This window comes from Theobroma cacao, chromosome 1, assembly GCF_053813885.1.
Source record: "Theobroma cacao isolate CCN51 chromosome 1, ASM5381388v1, whole genome shotgun sequence".
NCBI classification, from domain to species: domain Eukaryota; kingdom Viridiplantae; phylum Streptophyta; class Magnoliopsida; order Malvales; family Malvaceae; genus Theobroma; species Theobroma cacao.
In genome coordinates, this window is record NC_142639.1 from 32,257,186 (window position 1) to 32,283,087 (window position 25,902).

The window sequence follows — 25,902 nt, forward strand, 5'->3', positions numbered from 1 at the left end:
AACTAACTATAATAGTGGAAGTGTGGCACGGAACTGACGTAAATGCAGCTCAAATTTAACCAAATAAATAAATAAATAAATAAAATATGGATAAATGTAATTAAGAAACTTCGTTTTAACTATAATTACACGTCACAGCCCTGAACAACAGAATCCAAACCGAAAAGTCCAAAACCCGAGACGTGAGCTCCGCCGCCAGTGTTCGTATTCCCGCCGTGTTAGGGTTGTGAAAGGGAACTTTTTTCTCTCATTAGAGATGGAGAAAGGGAAAAAACGCACAAGAGAAGAAAACAAGGAAGAGATCGAGGCCGAAAGTAGCGATGCTGATCATTCTCTTTCTCTTGGTATGAAATTTCACGCTTCCATTCCATTAAATTTACTTAAGCAAAAAACATAATATTTCCTTTTGATTTATAGCGAATGTTTATCATGACTGGTCTCTTATTTTGCAGAGCAAAATCTTACCTTCAGCGACACTTTGGTGGCGCTTCGTATAATGCGAGCTCAGTTTCCTCAAATTGATAAGGTCAGCTCTCTACTTCTCCTTCAATTTCTGGGTAATATACAAAGCAACTTTGAGATTTGGTTAAAACTACAGTTATCGCATTAATTTGAAAAATTCCCTTGAAAATACACTTATCCTAAGATGTTAATGGTGGTGTATTTTTCATTAATTTTAAACAGAAAGACAACATATGTTTTTTTATTTATTTCTCCATTTCATATTTTAATTTTTTTTCTTTTTGTCTTTCTTTCCTTCTTTTCCTTTTCATCTCTTTTCTTTTTGTTTGTCCAAAGCTTTTTGTTCGTACTTACAAAATTGTGAGATTTAATTTATTATAATTACTATTGAAAATTTTTATTAATTTTAAAGTAAATCATCTTTAATTGTTATCAAATTGAATAGTTAGCTTAAATAGAACTTAATTATGGATTAAATTATATATAATTCATTAAGAAAAATAATTATTATTCATGAGCTTTTTATTTAATATAAACTTACCCCATTAGTTTGAAATACACTCTTTATCTTTTTCAAAAATGTAACTGGTGTTAGGATTTTGTTAACCGAACTAATATTTGTTCAAACTTTATTTTAAATACCAAAAATACAGTCATTTTGGTTTTTCTTTTTTGAGTTTTAATCAATTCTTTATCACTAAACCTTATTTTTTGGAAAGTAGTGGTAATTGGTTTATTTTAACTAAATATAATTTTATACATTCATTTCAAAGTTTATATGTGATTGAATTAAAGATAAGTTGAAAATGTTAATATGTAATTGACATAGAGTACAACTTAATTAAAATTTAATTTAATACTAATTAAAGATCATTTTAAAACAAATAAAATCTCACAACTAACTAATCTCATAATTTTGTAGTTAAAAAAAATCTTGTGTAAAAGAAAAAATAAAGAAAAGAGAAAGAAAAACAAAATAAATAGACAAAAAATAATTAAAAAGGGTATATTTGTCTTTTCATTTAATGTTAATTCTGTAATTAACACTCATTAGTCTATTTTTCACGAAACTTCATGGGGGTAAGAGGATATTTTCTAAGTAAGGGAGGGTAAGTGTATTTTCTACTAAACCTCATGGTGGCTTTTGTATTTTTCCTAAATTTCCACCTTTCCTTATAAAAATAGTTTGTTTAGCAATTTTCAATTTTAAAAGCAAGGTTTTTTGGGTTGTAATGTGTAATTTTAATTATGTAACTTTTGTGTGAAGCTATAAAGCTAAAATTTGTTCATTTGATTTGGTTCTGTTTCGTAGGTTGCGATTCAGCCTTTCATTTTGCAGTCACAATTGTATAGCAGTGTAAAAGACAGAACTCAAGTGGATAGGGAGCTAGAGGTTTGGTTCTCTAACCTTGAAATTTGGAAAATTACTTTGCATACGAAGTTGTTCCGGAATTACGATTCAATTTAAGTTGGGCCAAAAGTTTATTTTATTAATTGAATCTTGAGAGTAGCATTAAAAAGGCTTTCATTTATTTATTTTTGGTTTAAATGCTGTTGCAATCTGAAGTAAATTTTATACAAGTTATTATAATTAGTTGTGTGTTTGGCATGTTATTCTTGCATTTTATGCTGAAGCCTCAAATTTTATATCCAAGTTGTTGGACTTTATTTTATGATATATATATATTCTAGTTGTTTTTCTGCACTTTATGTATTTCTCTAGGGCATCACGTGGTTTTTCAGGAGAAAAAGGTATCACCTACTTTACAAGTTCGAATTAGATCCACATGGATATTGCATATTTTAGTTAGACGTGTTTGTTTCATGATTAATACATCGTGTGGTTCTTGGTAAAATAGATATTTGGGACATGTTTTATGGCTGAAAAATGATAAGAAAAGATTCTAACTGTCTGTACAGTGAGTGCCTGGTTTTTGTGGAATAAGCATGTATATGTTCTAGTTTGTTAGGAGTTTCTTTGATTGCCATATTTTTTGCAACTTTCTCTCCTGCAGTTATGTATGGAATAACTTTTTCTTTATGTCCCATGTGGTTTATGTTATATGTTCTCTTTTCTGCAGTCTCTAAGGAGGGAGAAAGTAGTGCGCATTTTCAAACTAAATACCGGGCAAGATGATCATGGTATAATGCTTTTAGATGATTATATAAAGCAGGTTGGTTGATTGATGTTTGTGAATTCATTTGATTAAGGATGATTAGCTTGTCATGCTTATTTTGCAACTTTAATGTCAATAGTTCAAAGTGAGAGTCTGTTACAAGCTGGACTGGTCTCTGATTGAGAAATTAGGTTCTATGTTGCTCAGTATTATTGATAAGGGACGTTTGTTTTGTTGCAATGCTAACTATGTGAGTTACATTTTGACCAATTTTCTGTGTCCCATAATATTTGTACAGATAGAACATGCTGTCAAAAGAATGGAAGAGAGGAAACAACGTGATCTCAAAGTTTTTGAGTGGTTTAAAGTGTATGTTATTGAATCCAAGTTGGAACCTAGCATTGAACATCAAGAACTAGTGAGTGACCCAAACACCAATGAAATATGTTCTTTATTTACTTTTTACTCTACTCGAGATAGACATAACTGTGTTTATTGGAATCCTCAGTCACCAACTGCATTCTGTGAGTACAATTTTGAGTCATTGTGTGAACATTTTTTCCATGTCTGTTTGTGTTTGTATGTCTGGGTGCTTATTCTTTGTGTTTACCATGCTTGTCTATTATAATCCATGTGTGGTGCACCTAGTTTTCCCCCCTTTATAAGGTATTGTCTTGAAAGTTCCTTTGAGGAACATTGGTTTTTATAATTAAAAATATTTTACAAATTAATAGATCCTAGCCACTAGAAGTCTATTAAATCTTTAGTTTGGATCTCCAGCTTTTGTGTTTTTCTCTTTGGTCTCTTACTTTATTGAATTTTGATGCAGAGAACAGACAGATGCACATATCTTTTTCTTGAATTAGGTTAACATTTGTTAAAATGGGCATAGGTTCAAGTAATCCTAATTTTCTTTATGATGCAACTATAGTACCTAAGTTTAATCTCTTACCACACCTTCCTTTCACTTGGAGATTTGACATGCCAAAAGCTTTTTGTATTTAATCTGTCGATGTCCTTTACAGATAAATTTGCTACTTGTGTTGTATTTCAAGTGGTTCAAACCATTTCCTTAAGTAATCATTACCGATCTATAGCCAACTTGTAATTCGTATTTCAATAGCGTTTTGAAATTTGTTTTGGATGTTGATTGCCATGTGGTTTTTTGTTGTTATTATTTGTAAACTACTTTCATATATTTGATAAAGGTCTATTTCCACAATGTGGCTATTCTATTTGTAATTGAATAGAGAATATGGAAAAGACTAAAACAGCCTTAAACCTACAATAGTCCTAACACATAACAATATATATCAGTCTTTAACACTCCCCTCAAGCCGGAGCATGGATATTGATCATGGCCAGCTTGTTACAAATATAATCAATTCTAACTTGAGAAAGATTCTTAGTAAACAAATCTGCTAACTGCTCTCCCGTGCTCATATAGGAAGTATATATCAATTTTTTTTTTGAATTTTCTCTCGTACAAAATGACAATCAACCTCAATATGTTTTTTCCTTTCATGAAACACTAGATTAGAAGAAACATGCAGAGCTGCTTGATTATCACCACCACAAACTCATAGGAGATGAATCTGCAAAACCAATTTCCTCCAACAAATGGCTAATCCACATAAGCTCACAAGTAGTTAGTGCCATAGTGCAATACTCGAACTCTGCACTAGACCTTGCTACCACATTCTGCTTCTTACTCTTCCATGATACCAAATTTCCTGCCATTAACAGACAATATCCAGTAGTAGATTTTCTATCAGCTTGTGACCTAGCCCAACCGGCATTAGAATTGTCGTCAACTCAAGTATGTCCATGATCTCCACATACGACCCCTTTGCCTGGTGTCCCTTTTAAATACTTTAGAATACGAACCAAAGCATCCCAATGAATAGTAGTAGGTGCTGACATGAATTGACTTAGTACACTCACTAGAAAAGAAACATCAAGACGAGTCACTGTCAAGTAATTCAATTTACCAACTAACCTTGTATATTTTTCAAGATATACAAATGCCTCCTACTCTTGCTATAAGCTTCACACTTGATTCCATTGGGGTCTTACAAGGCTTTGCTCCAAGCAATCCAACATCTTTGAGCAAATCTAGTACATACTTATTTTGGGAGAGAAATATATCCTTTTAGGAGCAAGTTACTTCAATCCCTAGAAAGTATTTTAAGGAACCCAAGTCTTTCGTTTGAAATTTTGCTTGAAGAAAAACCTGAAGATCATGAATACCTTGTTGATCACTTGTAATCACAATATCATCAACACAAACAACCAGCAAAATACAACCATTTTCAGTATGTCGAAAGAACATAGTATGATCCCATGAACTCCGCGACAGTCCAAACTCCAATACCACATCACTAAACATCCTAAACCAAGCTTTAGGAGATTGTTTCAAGCCACACAATGATTTTCTCAACGTGCATACTTTACCAAACTCCCCTTAAGAAACAAACCTAGGTTGTTGTTCCATATACACCTTTTCTTTTAAGTCACCATAAAGAAATGCATTTTTCACATCCAATTGGTATAAAGGCCAACGATGAGTAGCAACTAAAGAAAGAAGTATCTGAACAAAAGTTAATTTAGCTACAGTAGAAAATGTGTTTGTATAATCCACACCATAAGTTTTAGCATAACTCTTAGCTACCAATAGGGCTTTCAGTCTAGCAATAGTTCCATCAAGATTCACCTTTATTGTATACACCCATTTGCACCCAGTGACCTTTTTGCCTGATGGAAGTGAAACTAAATCCCAAGTACTATTAGTCTGAAGAGCCAACATTTTCTCTTCGATAGCAGTTGCCAACAATCATGAGATAATGCCCCAGTAAAAGTGTTTGGAAGTGAAACTGAATCAAGAGAAGCAACAAAGGAACGAGAAGAACGAGAAAGATGGTCATAGGACACAGAAAAAGAGATGGAATGAGTGCACTGATGTTTACCTTTTCAAAGAGCAATAGGGAGATCAAGATCAAGATCTGATGACATAGAAGTCAGTACAAAAAGTGAATCCGATGACGTATCTACGGGCTGAAGAACTGTTGCATCAGTGCCATGATGATGGGTGTACCACCTGTGTGATAGGAGGTCAAGATGAAACAGACAGTATCAAGACTAGGAGTACTCATTGTATAAATCAAGAAATCATCTATTGGCTCAGTCTCAAAAACAAAGGAAGGAGGGCCAGCAAAGAAAGGACTATGCTCAAAGAATGTGACATCACAAGAAAAGAAGATACTTGCCTAACTTTAGTGAGTAACAATAATAACCTTTCTGTGTACGTGAGTAACCTAAGAATATATACATTTTAATGAACAAGGGTCTAGCTTACTAACAAGGGTTTGCATATCTTGAACAAAACAAGTACAACTAAATACCTTGGTAGGTATAAGAAATAAGGATTGATTTGGAGAAAAGATATAATATGGTGTTTGACCTTGAAGAACAGCTGAAGGCATGTGACTAATAAGAAAAGTAGTTGTATGAACATCAGCCTAAAAAACATTAGGAGCCCTCATTTGAAACATTAATGCTCTAACAACTTTTAAGATGACGATTTTCTCTCTACTACATTTTGCTTAGGATTAACAACACAAGAAGACTAATGAATAATAATATTTTGTATCATGTAAGAATTAAAACAATAAGAGAAATACTCTCTAGCATTATCACTAAGGATACTAATATTAGAGTGAAAATGAGTATGAATTTTTGCATAAGACGTAACAAAGATGGAAAATAACTCAGATATAGATTTTATTAAATATAACAAGTACTTATGGAAAAACCATGAACAATGTTACAAACTTAAAATTGATTTTTGAAGTTACAAGACATGGACCTCAATCATCTGAATGAAGTTACAAGACATGGACCTCAATCATGTGAATGAACTAAGTCAAAAAGAGACGTAGCCTCTTATTAACTCTAGACACATATGGCACACATGGTGCTTGGCAAACTCACAAGATTCACATGGTAAACTAGATACAAATACTAAGTTAGGATACATTTTCTTCAACACTGATGGATGACCAAGTCGGCAATGAAGTTGGAAAGGGGAAAGATCACTGGAATAGGCAATTGAAGCACCACCAGAAGCAGTAAAAACTTCATCTAGTAAATATAATCTGTTTGATTCATTTCCACTATCAATAATCTTCCAAGTCAAGAGATTCTGTAATAGACAATAACCAGGAAAGAAGGCAACGCAACAATTTCAGGCTTTAGTTATTTGGCTAATAGACATCGAGTTAAATAGAAAATTAAGAAGATGCAAAACTGAAGATAAAGGAAATGACAAAGTAACAAATGTACTACCATTACCTAAAACTTTAGTAGTTGACCTGATGTAGGCGCATCAACAATCTTATTTATTTAGTATTTTCGTTAGCTTAGGATTTTATTTTCTTTATTTTATTTAGTTTAAGGTTTTTTTCCTATCTTTATTAGAATTTTAGTACTTTAAGTCTTTATTTGGGATTAGGATTTATCTTAGCTAGTATAAATAGGTGATCCTAAATAGAGGATTATTATTAATTGTTGTTTATTCTGAAGTTTTATTTAAGAGGTTTCTTTAAAACCCAATTATCTTTTATTGTTCCAAACACAATCAACCCCACTCAAATCTAATTGTCCTAAACCTTTCTACTATATTAAGTGATATCAGAGCAAACGATCTTGTTATCGTATAAGGATTTTAGTTAGGAGACTATGGTTGGTCGAGACAGAGGTCAAGGTAGAGGTAATCAGCCCCAACGAGTTGGTAAAGATGAGGAGAATGATTGATGACTTGACTTGGGCTGTGCATACCTTGCAGCATCAGGAACCAATGGGAGCCCAAATAGAGAATTTGGAAGGTGACCACAACCCCCTTGAGATTCAAGATCTCGAGAATGATGATGATTTTGAGAATGAGAACCCCTTTCATTAAGATGGACCTGCAAATCAAGCGGCAAGAGTTGGATTGGAAGGCCGATTACTACACGCCCTTGATTTAAACGGTGGAGGAATCAAGGTTGAAGTAGTTGGTTTTCATGGGAAGTTTCATGCAGAGGATTATTTGGATTGGGAAGCTAGTTTGGAAATTACTTCGAATGGAAACCCATGGTAGAAAATCGAAAAGTGTTATTTGTAAAGTTGAAATTGAAGAGTACTTCACTTCAATGGTGGAAGAGAGTTGAAGAGCAACGTGCATGACAAGGGAAGCTTAAAATCATCACTTGAGAGCACATGAAAAGTAAATTACGAAAACAAATTTTACTTGCTGATTATACTATGGAATTATATTAAAAGTTTCATTGCTTGAAACAAAATAACATGACTGTTGAGGAATATACATCGGAGTTCAATAACCTATCAATTTCGGTTGGGTTAACTGAGAGTAACGAACAAATTACTTCTTGTTATCTTGCTGGTTTGAATCATTCTATTAGAGATGAGATGAGAGTATTTCATTTGTACACTATTGAAGATGCTTGTCAATATGCTTTAGCGGCAAAAAAAAAATGAGTTTCACGCTATGGTGCTAGAAAGCCCTTATATCGCACCAATTGGCAAAATGATTCTGGAGCAAGACAAGGTTACCAAACATCCCTACAAAATTATCGAAAGGCTACCCCAATCAATAAAATTAATGGAGGTGCAACCAATGTTGAAAAGAATGATAAAGGCAAGAGTATAATGCCTTAGGATTTAGAACCCATTTATGATAAATATGATGAGAAAATAGAGGAAATTGATGTGTACCCTACACAAGGTGAGTCCTTTGTAGTACGAAGAGTGATGACTACAACAATTAATGAGGAAGCAAAAGATTGGAAGAGGCAAAGTATTTTTTGCACACGTGTTGTTTGTGAAGGTAAAGTGTGTGATCTTGTTATTGATGGAGGAAAGATGCAAAATATTATTTCAAAAGAGGCAGTAGAAAAATTGAAGCTTCCTACAAGCAAACATCCTCATCCTTACAAGATTTGGTGGTTAAAGAAATGACGTGAGGGACTGGTAACTACTTAATGTTTGGTGAAATTTACTATGAGAGGTAACTTAGATGATGAGGCTTTATGTGATGTTGTGCCAATGGATGTTGGTCATATTCTTGTTGGTAGACCTTGGTTGTATGATCATGATATGGATTATAAAACGTAGTCAAATACCTATTCCTTCTATAAGGATAATAAGAGGTATATTTCATATCCTCTTAAAGAAAAAGCTAAGCAATTGGCAACTTCAAGCCCCACAAGTAGCAATATCAGCAAAATTGCTAGGTATTTATCTACTGAAAATTTTGTAATTGAAGATGGTAATGAAGAGGAATTGTAACAAGTAAATCCAAACATTTATGAGGAGTCTGTTAAGGCCTACTCGTCGGAGTTGAGTTTTTTTCTAACTTGAGGGGACTGATGTAGGTGCATTAAGTATTCTATTTTATTTAGTATTTTCGTTACCTTAGGATTTTATTTAGTTTGAGATTCTTTGTCCTTTCTTTATTAAAATTTTAGTACTTTAAGTTTTTATTTAGAATTAAGATTTATCTTAGCTAGTATAAATAGGTGATCCTAGATAGAGGATTATTATTAATTTTTGTTTATTCTGAAGTTTTATTCAGGAGGTTTCTTTAAAACCTAATTATCTTTTATTGTTTCGAACACAATCAACCCCATTCACACTTAATTGTTGAGTTCTAATTGTCTTAAACCTTTCGACTACATCATGACCCATTAGCAACAGTGACATTGTACAGTGGTTGGAATGTCTATAAATGGATAAAAATACTTGAATTTCCTGTCTGTCAAAAGACCTATCCAGTCTCTGTACTCTTCAATTTTGTTCAATTTAGTCAATGTACTCAAAATCAAAGTAATTTAGTCTATTGATTTTGAAAATTGCGTCGATTTAGTTATTCCTCCTACCGGCATCCAATTTTACCATTAAAGGATGACGTCAACGCCGACGTCACATTTTGATGATGTGGTGTTGAGACGATGTAGTGTGCCACGTGGCACAGAGTGATGACGTGGCAATGCCATGTGGCATTATACGATGATGTGGCATTGTTGACATGTCAGTGTCACGTGGCAGATCAAAAAATTTTCTAAAAAATAAAAATTTTACCACCTCATAAGGACTAAATTGAATAAAAATATATAGTACATGGATTAAATTGAATAAAATTGAGATGTTGAGGGGCTAAATTGAAATTTTTTTTTTGAAAAATACAAATCTTTTAGTAGATTTTTTATATGCTTATTAATAAGCCAAATATTTAAGTGTAAGAGATTTATGGTGTTAAAAAATATATATGAATATTTTCTTATTTGATTATATGATTCTAGAATAAATAAATTAATTTTTTTTTACAAAAATTAAGTTTGAATTTTCCTTCTTTAAAAAAAATTTAAAAAAATTTCATACTTAAAGTCAAATTTAGATGAATAACTTGTATTACGTTAAAATAAAATAATGTAAAATGACTATATATGTTGATTTAGTTATAACTTTCACAATTTATAAATAGATATTTTTTTGAAATTATTTAACTCTTACCCAATTTACCTTTTGATTCAATTTACTCAAATTAGCAAAATATGTTGATTTAGTTACAACTTCACAATTTACAAATACACATTCCTTTGAAATTATTCAACTTTTACCTAATTTATCTTTTATTTAAATTTACTCAAAATTTCTTATAAAACGATTTTCTTTAAATTCAAATATTATAATCAAATTTTGTTAAATTTAAATTTAAATTATTAATTTGGATTTACAAAAAAATTTATTAATAAAATAAATGGTCAAATATTTATACTTATATTTAACTTTATGAACCATAAATGCAGTCTTTAATCTAGGAAATTTCAACTTAAAAAATATAACTTGAAATATTAAATGAAATAAAAGCATAAAAAATTAGAAGGGTGGAGCTCAAATTCTATGGTTGTAATAAGAGGTTTATCATGTCCAAATTAAGCAAGTCAAAACGAGAAATTATTTTTATAATCATCGTTAACTCTATATCTCTGTTTTTCATTTTTTTTAGAAAAAAATCAAATCAATATATTTTGCTAATTTGACTTTAGCTTAAGTTAAAAACTAAGTTAAATAAATTTCAAATTTTTATACTATTATAAATAAGAGAAAAAAGAATTTATTTAGTCTTTTAATATTAGTTTATTTTAATGTAATATAAGTTATTTATCTAAATTTGATTTTAGTTATGAAATTTTTTTCAAATTTTTTTTGTAGAAGGAGAATTCAAACTTAATTTTTTGTAAAAAAGATAAATTAATTTACATATTCTAGAATCAAGCAATCAAGTAAAAAAATATTTATATATGTTTTTTAACACTATAAATCTTTTATACTTAAATATTTGACTTATTAATAAGCATATCAATAATATACTTAAAAGATTTGTATTTTTCAAATATTTTTTTTAGTTCCTTAACATTTCAATTTTGTTTAATTTAGCCCTCATACTATATATTTTTGTTCAATTTAATCCCTATGACGTGATAGAATTTTTTTTTTTGGAAATTTTTTTGATCTGTTACGTGGCACTGACATGCTAACGTCAGTATTGCTGCGTCATCGTATAGTGCCACGTGGCATTGCCACGTCATCACTCGGTACCACATGGCATGCCATGTCATCAACTTAACATTATGTCATCAAAATATGACACGTCAACCTGACGTAATCTTTTAACGGCAAAATTGAATGCCATTGGGGGGAAGGACTAAATTGATGCAATTCCCAAAATCAAGAGACTAAATTGCTTCGATTTTGAGTACAGGGATTAAATTGAACAAAATTAAAGAGTACAGGGACTGGATAGGTCTTTTGACCTTTTCCTGTCATATGGTCAATGGCACCTAAGTCAATGACGCAGTGACGAAATGAAGAAGAAAGACATGTTGTGGGATTACCTGACTTAAACTAAGGTTGCAATAGAAGAGGATGAAGGCTACTGAGACTTCTGGAATTGGGTATATCTAGAAAACTCCTGTCATATGGCCTTCAATGCGGGGTGTAGTATAATTGCCAACTTGTAATGCTGCATTAGCAAATTTAGAGGTGACTTGATACTGCTGCTGTTGTTGTTGTTACCCTTGTGAAGTAGATTGATAATGATAATTTTGTTGTCTCTGCCGGGTTTAGAGCATTGATTCTTGAGGTGACCTTGTTCTCCATAATTATAACGCACTTTTGGACCTCCACGAGCATCTATTCCTTTTCCACCACGACCTACTCTAAAATTGCCTTATCCCGCACCTGATCCTCCTCTATATCCATAGCCAAACCCCTTATTACCCCGTGAGACCAAGGCAGAGATTGATCAGACACATCATTAGTGGTAAAAACACTTTCCTTGATAGCACTTAGAACAGTGGTAACAACATCAAACAATGAAGAAACATCCTTGTTAGCCAAGAGTTGAGAATGAATCATGTCATACTCTAAATTTAAACCAGGCAGCCAACCAAAGACAAACAATCTCTCACGCTATTCTTTCATTTGAGCCACACTAGTAGGAAGCGGCATGGCAGTGTAAAAATCTTCAATAGCACACTTATAATCATAGTAATATTCGATAATTGTACGTCCATTTTGACTTGGATGACTAAACTCTAGTGGTAAAACATACGATCTCTTCATACTCTTTGTGCCTGGAAAACACTCATGCAATAACTCCCATAACTTTTTAACCATCGTACCATGTTGCATTGAAAGAACCATCTTTCTATCAATATAATTAACAATCTAAGAAAACAATCTTCCATCATCTGTCATCCATATTTTGGTAGCATCTTCTTTATCTGGATAGGTTTCAGTAAGATGTGCTTCCTTCCCAAGTCCTCTTACATTAACTTTAACTAGAAACTTCCATTCTACAAAATAAGAACCATCTCTAGCTAGCATAACATCAACTATTTTGTGATGTGAGGACACAACCTCCGCACTCTTACAACCTCCTGATGCCATCCACCACTATTAAAAAAAATTAACACATCAAAAACTAACCAACCCAATATTGAACTAACAGGCTCTACCAATCTTAATAGAACCCAATCCACATAGTTACAATGATCCGATGAGTACCTCTTTCTTCTTCTTCCTTTTTTTTTTGGTTTTGGGACTTTTTCTTTTTAGGGTTTTGGGTTTTTTTTTTCAGGGTTTTGGATAGGTAGGCTCTATTATCATGTAAACTACTTTCATATATTTGATAAAGGTCTTTTTCCACAATATGGTTATTCTATTTATAATAGAATAGAGAATATGGAAAAGACTAAAACAGTCCTAAACCTACAATAGCCCTAACACATAACAACATATATCAGTCTTTAACATTATTATTATTTTTGGGTGCTGATATATTTCAGTTATTTTAGTTGTAGGTAAGTGTACGTTTGGTGTGCTTGACACACTTATTAACTCCTTATGATGTGAAAATTTTAAAACAATTTTGAGTTACTGATTATCAAGTTGTTTATATGGTGGCAGACTCATTTATTTATGTGTAATACATGACATGTGGGTTAAATGTGATGACTTCTGAGATCTTATATCATGAAATTTTCATGTTCCTTAAGAAGAATGCCTTGTCACCAGGATTATGTTCCTCCTACTTTTTGTTAGTAATATTCTTTGCAGAATGTTATTACCTTTATTTGTTTGAGTTACCAATTGCATGTGCATGCATGTTTGTCTCTGTAGTTTCATAGCTTTCTTTCTTTCCTGCAGTGTTCACTCTTATCACTAGGAGGAAGGGTGAAAGATGATCACATCTCCCTTCTAATCAATGCTGGCCTTCTTGTAAGTGAACTCTGCTTCTGATGAATTTGTCATATTGTTTCAGTTTGTTGGAATTCCATGATTGGATATATCATGTGACTACTTGCTGTGTTACATCATAAAAGCGATTTCCTTTATTAAATTCAGTAATTAGATCAAATTAGAATTACATCCTATATTGTTAATGTCACTGGACGGATTTACTAGAATGGACAAGTGTAAACTTGCGCATGAAAATGCTTTTCACTTACTTTATATTGGTATGTAGTTGAATGCATATCGGGGTTTTTATAACTCCTTTTTTCTTTCTTTTTAATTTTCCCCCAGATGGTACTTATGCAATTCCATTTCCCTTTAGTTTTCTTCTTTTCCTCTTAATGCATAGTTGCTCTTAAACATGCTTGATGTCCCCTTGAGTCTGTTTCTGTTCTAACAATGACATTTTCCTTTCAGACTCGCCAATTGATTGATCCAAGTATGTATTGGTTTGCAATCCCAAATATTGGTTCAATACTGAAAGGCATCTCCCAGGTAAATAACCTCTTTTAGTTAATTTTTCTGCAATAACTAGTGGATGTAAATATTTGCTTGTCATATTCCATCTTTTACAAGTTTGCTGAGTTTAAGTGTTTTCACTCACCAGGTCTGTTAGGCTCCTATAATTCTGAGGCAATAGCCAAGAAGGGGGAGAATGTTTATCCTTGATAGGTTGCTAACTGATGTATCCCAAGTTGTGGGCATATTGTGAATTAGGTGCTTGGATTTCTAAAAATACTAACGCACTATTGGAACTATATAGTAAATCTAATGGTCCATTTTGCTGATAATGAAAAGGAGTTAAAACAGATATTTAAAACCTAGAATCCCATTGAATTATTTTATGTTATTTTGGGTTTCCAGTTGTCAAAACTTGTGGTTTTGCATATTTGAGTTCCATCAAATTAAGAGGTCAGAAGGAGCCTGAACTTAGGAACTGGGTGTAATATTAAACCTGTGGACTTATACTTGAGTATGAATTGCATACATATAGATACCTATCCTCCAAAACTTTTTAAACGGTTTGAATAATTTAGATGCTGTTTAGGTCTAGCAAGGTTAGAATGTTTTTATATTTTATAGGGAGATATTTAAGTTTTTAGTCCTCTACTCTGTCAGCACCGTACTTACAGTTTCTTATTTTGCTCGGTACACAGGGAAGGAAGGAACTCCTCTCTCTTTTAAATCGTAGAAGATATAAAGAGATGATGTTGGTCCCTTTGGAGAAGAAGCGCCTTCGATTGTCTCCTCTTGATATGAGATTTCACCTTCGTGACTTGATTGGATCTGGACATCTCAAAACTGCCCATTCACCAACTGGCATAGTTGTTCGGGTTTCAAAAGATTAGATCACAGGAGGATACCGCTAGTAGTGACAGCTCGATTATTGCGTCTCTTCTGGCTTAGCTTGGAATATGAGGTGTAGTTACTAATTCACTGGAGTCATTAGCTTTTAATGCTCTATGTCATCTGTTAATAAAATTATGAAAAATTTTGATCAGGTTGATGAATGAAGAACAAACAATAACTTTCTTGCAATCATGCACATCAGAATTGACAAATGCAGGATGAAGTGAGTTTTTTCTCTTCTAAATCTTGTATTATTCATTTATTCGGCAACCTTCCATGATTGATTAAAACTGCTGTAAGGCATAACACTAATAATACTTCAGTTGGTAGCATGTCATGGTCAATTGCAAATTCATCTAGCTTTTTTGTTTTTGTTTTTATCAACTTGCAAATCTAACGTTTCATTACTACCCTTTTGATCTCCCCATCTTTAAACTGAAGTTAACCACTGTAAATGATTATTATACAGTCATGCAGATCCAAACCATAACTGAGAGCAATTGAATACATATACCAAAGACATTGACAAAATATTTTGAACATTGGAATGTTAGGGCTGCTGAAAGTCTTGAATTGAGAATAAAACCTTATGCTTTACTATTAATATCATATTTGTATACATACTAGAAGGCAAAATATTTTGAAAGTGAAAATTTGTTGGTAAACATTTCATGCTCATTGACCACATTTATAAGCACTTTCATGTATATATATATATATATATTTGTAATTGTTGTCTTTGTGTGCTTAAATGTTTGGAAAAACAAAAAGGGAACTGTAAGAAACATCTTCCCCTTGAAATGCTGAACATTTAAATGATCTTATGATCAAATACTGGTAATTTCTAAGTAATATATTGAAAATAGTCAAACAAATAAAGAGTTTAGAAGACTTTTCTCTCGCTCATTAGGAAATTCTTAAGAATGTAAACTGTTTTAAACAAATTTAGAAGAGAAGATATAAGATTTGAATCAATGGGATAAAGAATCAAATCAAATTGTGACATTGGTATGGATTAAGGTTTTTGACAATGGTGCAGCTACCACCTAGTGGAATCTTAAAGGATTAGAAGGAATATATTGATGCTGCTGCAACATTCATTAGTGTTAAATTTATCTTTGATCTTGGTGTAACAATCTCTAAGGAAAATGTTTTGCTTTGTTTGCAAACCTACTTTAAGAGAGAAAATCCATGATATGGTCTGGTAGTAACTTGGCTGATATGCCTTATGCTTCAGAATTTTAGGTAGTTGATGAAATTTAGCATGAGGAAAAAACATCAGTTGAATTCAGTGACATGACCATTTGGTCAAAAGTAAGGATATCAACCTTCTATCAGAAACAAATGCATTCCTGAGAAAGTCATCTATGTGTTAGGGGAATGTGTTTATTCAATGGAACACGATGCTTATGCTGGTAAATATGATTTGTGGTGACAAGCTGTGAGAATAGTCATCTGACCTTTGATTTAATTGAAGATGTTGGATTGGAATTTAATGTTAGAGAAGCTTATGCTTTTATTCCGTCATTACTTCCCCAACAGTCTCTACTGTGAATTCTTCTCATTGATCGAGTTTGGAGTATCACCATCTATTGGAGCTGATGTTACATCTTCTAAATTTTGTGTATCTACTATTGTTACATCAATTGTATTGTCATACTAACTAGAGAGAGAAAGAAAGAAAGAAAGAAAACCTGTAGGACCAGCAAGATTTTAGATTCTTGAGATCTCCGTGCAGAAATGACTTCAAGTAGGATTATATGGAGAACTGGACTCCTGTTGCCAGCTCCTCATAATTAGGACAATTAATTGTTGAATGATTATTTTTTGGGGTCCATGATGTTGTAGACTTGCATGGTCATTAATAACCGTAGGATTTGTCATATTTGCATTGAGTTCTCATAAATGTGATAAGATTTGTGAGAAGAACTTTAATCCTATTAAAGCAAGGTACCTTTTCATCTATGCCATAAGTTGGAAAGCTTTCATCATTTGCATGTCTTGGCTATTTGCTTCAATTAAAAAAATCCGTCCTGTCCTATTGGCCTGTATGTATTTTACTATATACCTAGGTTGCTTCAACCCTATCCATTCATCCGATTGCTTAGATTTAATCTATTATCTTTGATAAGTTGTTTTCGGGTTGGTTGCTCATAGAAATATTAGATGTGAAAACTGAATGTGGATTTCTGCCTGTGATAGTGAGAGCATTGATGTGTATGGGCGGCTGTTGAATAGTGTGTGTTGATTTACTTATTTCTTTAGTTTTGAAACCGATTTCATATTTTTAGTACCATGCTCAATAGGTAATATGTTTATCTGAAAACACTTTGATAATGGCATGAATTATTAGTTTCCTGAATTTAGAATCAACATTTCCCCTTTTAAGGACTAAAGGTATTAAGATAGGGTGTTTAGGATGCTGTCTAGTTTTTCAAGGGAATGGATCAAATCCAAAAGTATGCCAGGGATGATATGCAAGTGATTCAGTTTTTTTTTTTCTTTTTAATTTTCTATGCCCTGTACAATGTATGTTATTATAAACTATTAAAGTTTAGAGAACTTAATAATTATAATTTTGTTTGGACATGAATGCTCCAATAATATGAAAATAAAGGTAGCTAAAAGTGCGACTAAATCTTAGCCAAAGAAAAAAAAAAAAAAGCACGACTAAATCAGCATCCAGGCACCTTCCCTTGCTGCCAAAATTGAGCCCTTTTATGCTATGGAAAACAATCATGTTGTTGGCGGTTTGTATCCATGTGGGCTCATCATTCATCTGGATGCTGACGACTAAGGGCAAATGCCTTCCCTAAAACCTCCCAGGCCAGCCCGTGGGGCTGAATGCCGAGAACTCCACGTCATGTGGTGCTAGTTGACAGCTCAGGCTCGTCCTTAGGCGATCAAAGGGTTTGCTAAACTCTTGTTTTCCCATTTTTAAACGATGATGATTTTGCCACCATTAACTTCATTCTACTTGTTTACTCATTCTTAGTCGTTCTTCACAAAGTGGGCTTAGAATTTCAGAGGTGTTGGGTTTTTTTTCTTCTTCTTTTCCCAAGCGGGGGATTGAGACGGGTAAGCAAGAGTATCTTATATTTTCGTTCCCCACCGCGTATCCTTTTTTTCTACTCCCATGGAGTTTTTAATCAAATAAAACTTGATATGTGTTAAGCTAATCATGTTGATGTAATGTTTCCAAAATTCTCCACGCCCCCTTGGATTTATCAAGAGCTATCAAATTAGGCCATATATATAGTTGCCTGATAAAACATTTCCGTGTAAGCTCTTCAATGAACTTAATTTCTTTTTCTTTTTTCCCTTTTAACATAATAATACATCTATACAAAAGTATCATTATCATTTACATACGTGACAATAATCAAGTTGACAAATGTTAATCATAATGGAAAAAGAAGACCTCATCAAGGTACGAATAGGAATCTCTCTACAGGGTATTTAACAAAAAGCCTTGAGGGAATACGCGTTTAGAGCGAGAATTTAAACGAAGAGAGGATATACCTTTACATAATAATCAAATAAAATCTTGCAAAAATATTTGCACTTAAGTTTAAATAATGATTAGAAAGGCATCAGCGTCATGAGAATTAATGTGGGGGTAAATTACATTGCAACAGCAGTTTTGCAAGCTTCCTCGAATCCCATGTAATCTGTAAATCTCAAATCTCTTATTTAAATGCAAATATTCTCACACAAGGAAAAACAATTGTTGTCTGGTGGTGTAGGAATATCTTAGATGTTGGTGACATACTTGATTTTGTTTCTTGTTTGATTATAACTCTTTGTGTTGCATTTTCTATTTAATTAGAATCGCAAGATAATAGGCAGAAGGGGATTGTTTAATAATTCTCTGACCTGTAGTAAGGAAAGAGCTTTAAGACTATCAGAGTGGAGTTAGGCGGATAAGTTTTCTTAAAGGTTGTTTAAACGGTTTGCTTTAAGATTCTATATATTTATATTGTTTTTTGTTGGTATCATTGTGAGGTGGCGTGTCAACAGTTGTTCTAATTTTAATTTTAGTTTTGTGGGGGTTGAGGGACCATTTTTGGCTTGTTTCCAGAGGGGCTGGGAGTATGAAACTTTTGTCAGTGTTCCTCTTAAGCTGACACAAGAAAAAAAATAAAGGATGAAGTGGGGTTTGAGAGGGAGAAGGGAAAAAAAGAAAAAAGAAAAAAGGGTCCCTTGAAACCCAAACTGAGAAAGAATACTCCCAAGATTTTTTCAAAGGAGAATAGTAGTATTAGTCCTAGCTAGTTGGTAAAGAACTAAAGGGGCATATACCTTACTCGATCATTCTCATTTGGAGGCTAAAGAGCAGTTTAAATTAAACACTCATTCTGGCCTTTGAGTAGAAGAGAAAATAAAGGGTATTGCATGACATGAAGTTGGGTTGATTGTAGGTTAGATCAGAGCTACCTGCCAAAATAAACATTAATGTGGTAGAAGAAAATAGGTAAATTTGAAAATACTAATAATTTGGATTTGGATTAGGCTTTAGGAGGGGTGTATGTGGAACCCAGAGTTAAATCCAACGTGCAATCAGAGACCTGCAGATGTTATTAACTAGAGCAGATATCATGGCGTCCCTAATTGTATATAGATGCTTACTTTTAATTATGGGAGATGGTAGGCCATTTTACATAAGAATCTCAGATTGATTGATATAGCCTGTGAAAACATTGTTATTTGTCAATATTTATCGACAACCAAGCAGTACAAGACACGCGTCTTCTTTGTCTCTGACAACATGTAAAATTAAGAATCCAAGATGTTTGTATGATGTATGTAGTAGGAGCCGTAGCTGTAGCAGTATAACAATTTTCACGTTTCAAGTTGTAATTAATTTCACTTTCTCTGAAATACTTTGAGCTGACACGAGAGGATCAATTTCAGACTAATGATCTATCTTAGCTTAGCTTAAACATCACGGATTACTGTGACAGCTGCTGAATCTGATAGGTCTCTCTTTCTCCATTATTGAACATCTCAAGTACAGCCTGCAGCGAGAAAGAAAGGCTGATTATTAGGAAACAAACAACGTAGGTCAGATTTCAGAACAAGTTCAACAGCTTACCCTCAAATAGATTAGGGTGGGGAGGTGAAAACAACAGCTTTGGATGAGAAATAGATCACAGAGTTTGTGTGCGTGTTCTACAAAATTGTTAGGTGAACAATAGCTTTCAAAAGCCAGTACACTAAGTCATCAAAGCTAGGGTTCTTTTTTTTTTTTTCTTTCTTCTTCTTCTTCTTCCGGAATCCAGATTACCAAGCAAATAATAATGGAACGGAATGGATGGGAGCGATCTCATCTTCGGAAACAGGAAGCCAAGATGTTGTTGTTCAGGGTAGGGTTGTTTATTTTTGGATATGTATGTGCGTCTTTTGAAATTGAAATAATTATATTGGAAAAAGGAACAGAATCCTTCATATGATAGTCATGCATGGGATTCTGTTTTTGCCTTTATTTCCTCTTTTCTTTCTTCTTCCATTGGTGTCTGCATTTGTGGGCTCATTCAGGAACATTTGCGGCGCCCATAAGGAGGAGCTGGCGTCTATCTCTCACATAAATCACCTCAACCCTTCTCCATACACGCTTTCTCTGCAATCACAAAACCTAGCTTCTTCTTATTATTACTCCCCGTATGAGTCTCCAGCTGTCGCCACACAAAGCATGCAACGTCACCCTTGGTCGCATACCCGTCAAATCCTGGGAAAGCACAAAATTATTTTCTCTCTTTTTCTTTCTTTTTTATGAAAAGAAAAGCCCAATGCCGATGTAGTGGTCGGCCAAATAGTTTTGGTGTTAAAATCAACAAACATAAAATCCCTAAATAACTTGAGTGACAAATTAGCTTAGTAGATTCAATTGTCTGAGTTAGCCTTTATGACTGCCAATCACATCCATGGCTGCGTGATCAACGATGCTTATACTTGTAGATAACAATTTCCCGCGTTTTCAAGCTATCAACCGAATCTTTTGATGTGCTTACATCTTCCCAAAAAAAAAAGAGAGAAAGAGAGAGAGAGAGAGAGAGAGAGAATTGAAAAAGACATAAAGTTATGAATTTCTTCTTCTTCTTCTTCTTTTTTTTTTTTTTTTTGCTTCTTGTCTGTGTGATGAAGGTATATGTCTAGTAATCATGTACCCCATTTGAGGGTGGCATTTAATTCCAAATCAGCTTCAAATCCACTGTGGGAAATTCCTTTTGATGGTGTAATCGCCAACAACTTCACTAAACTAATTCGAATCTACCATAGCTTTGTTGACAAATGAGGTGTCTACTTTGTTCCTATACCTAAGAATCTTAGAGTTAACTTTTAAGCATCATGTTTTTGGTTACACAGATTAAATCAATGCCCATTCTTAGCAAAATCTTTCTTCGGGTTGTGAAACTGATGAGATTTTTAATTCAAATCAAAAAGGTAAACAATCCTTTCAAAAGCCAAAGACGAGACTGTTAATTAATCATCAAACAAAAGTGCATGCATGATAATTAAAGTTGTTTTAAGTCATTGAAAGATTAGTTTATCGTTTTAAAATCTTGTTAACCAATGTCGATAAGATTGATATAGAAAGATTTATCTTTTAAGAAAGATATATATATATATATATATATATATATATATATACATACATATATAAATACATCTCCCTTTGGTACATTAATAATCATCATATTCACCTAATCTTACATTGAATGAAATTATATATTTTCTCGAATAATTCTAGCTTTCAGTGTTTTGCTTCTGCAATTATATCTTTCCTTTCTTGTGCATATATTATTGAAAATAAATGAAGTAGTCAAATCTTGGGTTGAACAATTTGTGCTTAATCTCAGTTTTTATATTATGGTGGTTTGCAAAGTGTTGTAAGTAATGGACTAGCTCTATCTATTGAGATACTGTTTCATTTTTGTTTTGTTTTCTCGATTTGATTCGTTCAGCTTTAAACTCATTTCTATATACGTATCAACTTATTGATATGTAATAAAACTGATTTCTGATTGAATTAAAAGAAAAATTCTTGGATCGAAACATTGAATTGGAAGGATTACAATCACATGAACCAACACGTTTTTTTTTTTATTTTAACATGGAAGAAGCGTGGATTAGTTCTTTAACGTACTTGAAGACAATATAAAGCCTTGGAGGTAAAGGCTTGATGATAAAACAAAACAAAAAAAACTGAGTTTATGAAGAGTAAAAATATCAAATTATAGTCGGAAGGAGATCAGATGGAATTTCAAATTAACCCCAGCCCTAGGTTAAGAAAATATTGGATAACAAGAAATCATCGAGTGGAGTCTCTTTATCTTTTTTCCCTGATGATTTGCAAAAAGCAATCTCCGGCCTCCATAAATGTTTTATCTGTTCATAAAAGCAAAACAAAAGTTGTTTCTTGATAAAGTTGGACAATAGTGTTAGTCACCATTCACCAAAGATATCCTCATCACTTACCACAATTTTCAAAAGTGCATAAAGCGAATAAAGATTACTTTTTCCAGTTTTTCTTTGAAAAAGTTATCATTCATGGAAGATACGCAGAAAAGTTGTTGAATTTTGACAAACATTTGCAAAAAGTTAGTACGTTTCTTGATGAGGGTGAAGATGTAAATCTCTCTCTGCCTTTTGCACCATGGCATGCCCAACTTCTGTTTGTAAATAGTTGTTCATAGGATAACGTTTTACAACTTAAGCCCCCTGCCTGGGCTGGCTGCTGGTTTTTTCTAAGATCCTTTTCATACTCTTGAGGAACTTTAAGAAAACAAAAAAAAAAAAAAAAGAAGAGAAAATCACGCAGCCGCCAGGGAAAAAATAAATAAATTGGAGATATCAATATAATAATATTATCCCTCACTCTCTTTAGAATAGAATGTGTAATAAAAATGGAAGGAATGGAGATTATATATTTGAATAGCGAACATTGGTGCTGCATCTGGAAATAAATAATAAAGAATTGTGAAGATAAAAAATTGAGAGAGGGGCGCAAGGTTGGGGTCTGAATCATAGGAAGTGGAAGGAAAGAAGAAAACTATTCCTCTTTTTTGTTGGTATACGACCGTCGTTTAACTAGGGGAGTAATAAATAAAAAAAGTTGTAGCTTGTCAAGTCAGTATGCAAATCTTAGGATAATCATTGAAATCATAACATTGTATTAATTTTATACATGATTCTACGCGTAAATATAGACTATATATGCACTATGGACGATGGAGGCAAGTATTATTATTATTATAGGCGGAGGTGCCCATGGATGGAATGATTTGCCATCACAAACGCCAATTGCCAATTACGAAGAAGCGGCCAAAGAACATTAGAGAAAGCCACGTGGGGGTTCCGACGCATCGGCTGAGTTGGCGGGACGCCATTGGAAGCAATCTGGTGATGTCTAGGTGGACCCCACAAGGAAAAATATGTAACTTTCTAATTAATTATGAGGACGTTGAAATCTCGAGGGTGGGAAAGGGGCGAGGAAGCGGACGGATTGCTATGAGGGTTGTGATCCCATGAAAGAAGAAGCCCATAACTTATGGAAGTGTATCAAGCAAAAAGGACACACTTCTGAAAGGGATTTTGGGGAAGAGGGACGAGGGACTGTTGGAATTATTGGTTCCCAAGAGGAATATTAAGCCGTCACTCATCGTCCAACATCAAACCACACCTAACCCAAGTTCCCTCCCTGGCAAAAAACCCTAACCCTGGAACTCACAATCATTTCAATTATCTTTCCTTGCTAGGGATCTCTCCATGATTTCTTTTAGAATAATCTGTACGTCATCCCCCCTTATGACGTGTACCTTTTTATGTGGATCACATGACTACTTGGTGCCTTCGATATCCCCCCGTGAATTTAGGGTTTTTTTTTAAATAAAAAATAAAAAATAAAAAATAAAAATCAAATTTAACATTATAATATACATGTGTATCGATATCCATCAAGCTCGCTTGAAAGACTATATGTTGGGCAGTTTTTACTCCTCTAGATTAGTAAGAAAACTCCATGACCTACTTTGACTTGAAAATGTTTACGACTCTTCCTTCTTCTTTACTTGTTTCCGTTTCTCGTAAACTCCTCTGTCAATATTTTCTGCCCAAGCTTGGGTCACTTATGAAACATTGATTGATATCCCAAGTTAATCAGAGTGTGCAACAACTACACATATGTAGATTATGATTATGACTAGAACCTCACTTTCATATCTTAACTCAGCTGATAAATTAATATATGCTGGCAAATTAATACGCATTAAATTACCGTTGTTTTCCGACAAGAATCAAAAGAGACCAACCCCCATTTTTAACAACTGTCGCATCGCATTCTTCATCTGCCTCTGCTTCTTCTTCTTCTTCCCGTATATGCCACATAATTAATAAAGAGGGCAATAGTTATCGGCTAATGGCGAAAATGACCCTTCATCTCAATAGCTAGCCAGCCAACTTGACCTGCTATGCAAGTTATCCCCCTACGCTAAATCACAAGGACAATATCGACTTTTGGCTACGGATATATGCATATAAATATATCTCTATATCTAGAAGTTTTAATTAGGTCTTAGGGTTTTTTTTTTTTTTTTTGGGTGTGTGTTTCTGTCACATTCACTGGTATAGTGAAATTTGAGCTCCATTATTTCAATCTAATTGTGTGCTCTTGGTGACCCCAGTCCAGTCATCATCTGCTATATACTATCCCTTAATTATTATCATCAGATGACACATGTTGTGACAAATATCCTTCTGTCCTCATTTTCTATTATTGTTATTATTAACTTATTGCAATAGTTGCCTTTCTAACATTACTCACCTCTAAACCAAAACAAAAGGAAGATCAACCAAATAGTATTATTAATGTATAGATAAGTTCACTCTTTTTTAGTTTTATTATATTTTATTTTCTGAGATGGGTCTGATGCCCCTTCATCATTAGTGGACCCCAGATCAAAGACAAGCCATCAGGCCCTCTGGTTTTCGCTTTGCATCCATCCAGAATTTTTCTTGTGTGATCAAAATTTGAACAGATGGGACTCTCTCTCTGAAGTTGATGATTATAATTATGAACATATTCAAAGAAAAAAAAAAGGGTTCCAGCTATTAATATTTGATTATTTATTTCCTCTTCTTTTTCGTTTTAGTTTTTTCTTGAGCTGTCTCTGTTGTTGCTCAGACCAATCAAATGGTTCACGTGGTCGTGGACATTAGGTTTTCTGAGGGCCTTTCTATTGAAGATGATAATGGCCCCCTTTGATGGAATTGTCCGACCAATTAATTATTATTCCCACGTATGAAAAATAAGTACATGTTGATTTAATTAGCATATTTTGCAATTATTTTTATCCAATGAAATCAAACACTTTTGTATCATACTAATTAAGGGGAGTAGTGGTGAATATTCTAATTCCAAATCCAATTCTAATTTTACGTGTTTTCTTGTCATAGGAAATTTCTGCGTATCCTGTTTTCCCCTTTTTCTTCCTAATTGGTCACAAGTGGTCCAATGAACATCAACTATATGTAAAGATAGTCAAACAATGTAATCAGATAAAACTTGCACAAAGGTTAATGAAACTTATAAACCACACAAAGTAGAATTGTTACCAAAACAAAAGTAAATGATAATGACCATGAAAAATACTCTTATCTTTGGGTATCATTGGGTTCGATGACACAGTTTCTCTTTTAAAAGGGGTCTCCCTACAAACACTAAGAAATATGAGCATTTTTATTTTGATCTTTTTATTTATTTATTTTACACATATAATCCGTTTTAAAATATGATAGATAAAAAGGGGTATTTTGGAGTGTTTCTCTAATAAAATTGTTTGGATCCTTGTCCATATATATATCTATTGGCCTCAATTGCTCTACCCCTACCTCCAAGCACCCACAATAAACAAGATTTCTTGTAACTTTGGTTTTTCTTGAAACTTCCCAATTATAACTAACTAGTTACACAAGCATGGCCCCTATATATGCTAGAATATTGTAAGAAATTCTAACTGGCAAAGCCACTTTTCATCCCAAACTAGCTATATATATATTATCTATGATACAAACCTTCCTCTTCCATATAATATTCCCAAGTCCCAAACAAAGAAAA

The 25,902-nt window shown here is 33.3% G+C and overlaps 1 protein-coding gene and 1 non-coding gene across 4 annotated transcripts; one reads left to right on the forward strand and one right to left on the reverse strand.

Moving 5' to 3' along the window:
* Nucleotides 1-44: 44 nt before the first annotated feature.
* On the forward strand, nucleotides 45-16,777 carry LOC18613120 (Serine/Threonine-kinase). 3 transcript variants are annotated; one of them, XM_007050200.3, is made up of 10 exons: nucleotides 45-344; nucleotides 453-526; nucleotides 1,775-1,855; nucleotides 2,544-2,636; nucleotides 2,878-2,997; nucleotides 13,350-13,421; nucleotides 13,854-13,931; nucleotides 14,594-14,856; nucleotides 14,939-15,009; nucleotides 16,329-16,777. In XM_007050200.3, exons 1-8 carry the CDS (start codon nucleotides 257-259, stop codon nucleotides 14,783-14,785), a joined length of 798 nt encoding a protein of 265 aa, XP_007050262.1. In that variant the 5' UTR covers nucleotides 45-256; the 3' UTR covers nucleotides 14,786-14,856; nucleotides 14,939-15,009; nucleotides 16,329-16,777. The 3 variants fall into 3 exon arrangements, with proteins under 3 accessions (XP_007050262.1, XP_017976810.1, XP_017976808.1); XM_018121321.2 differs by lacking the exon at nucleotides 16,329-16,777 and adding an exon at nucleotides 16,024-16,303; XM_018121319.2 differs by lacking the exon at nucleotides 16,329-16,777 and having other exon boundaries at nucleotides 14,939-15,157.
* On the reverse strand, nucleotides 10,525-10,617 carry LOC148764740 (small nucleolar RNA snoR8a). The gene has a single exon (XR_016024352.1). It is a non-coding gene; the product is annotated as a small nucleolar RNA snoR8a (small nucleolar RNA).
* Nucleotides 16,778-25,902: the final 9,125 nt, after the last annotated feature.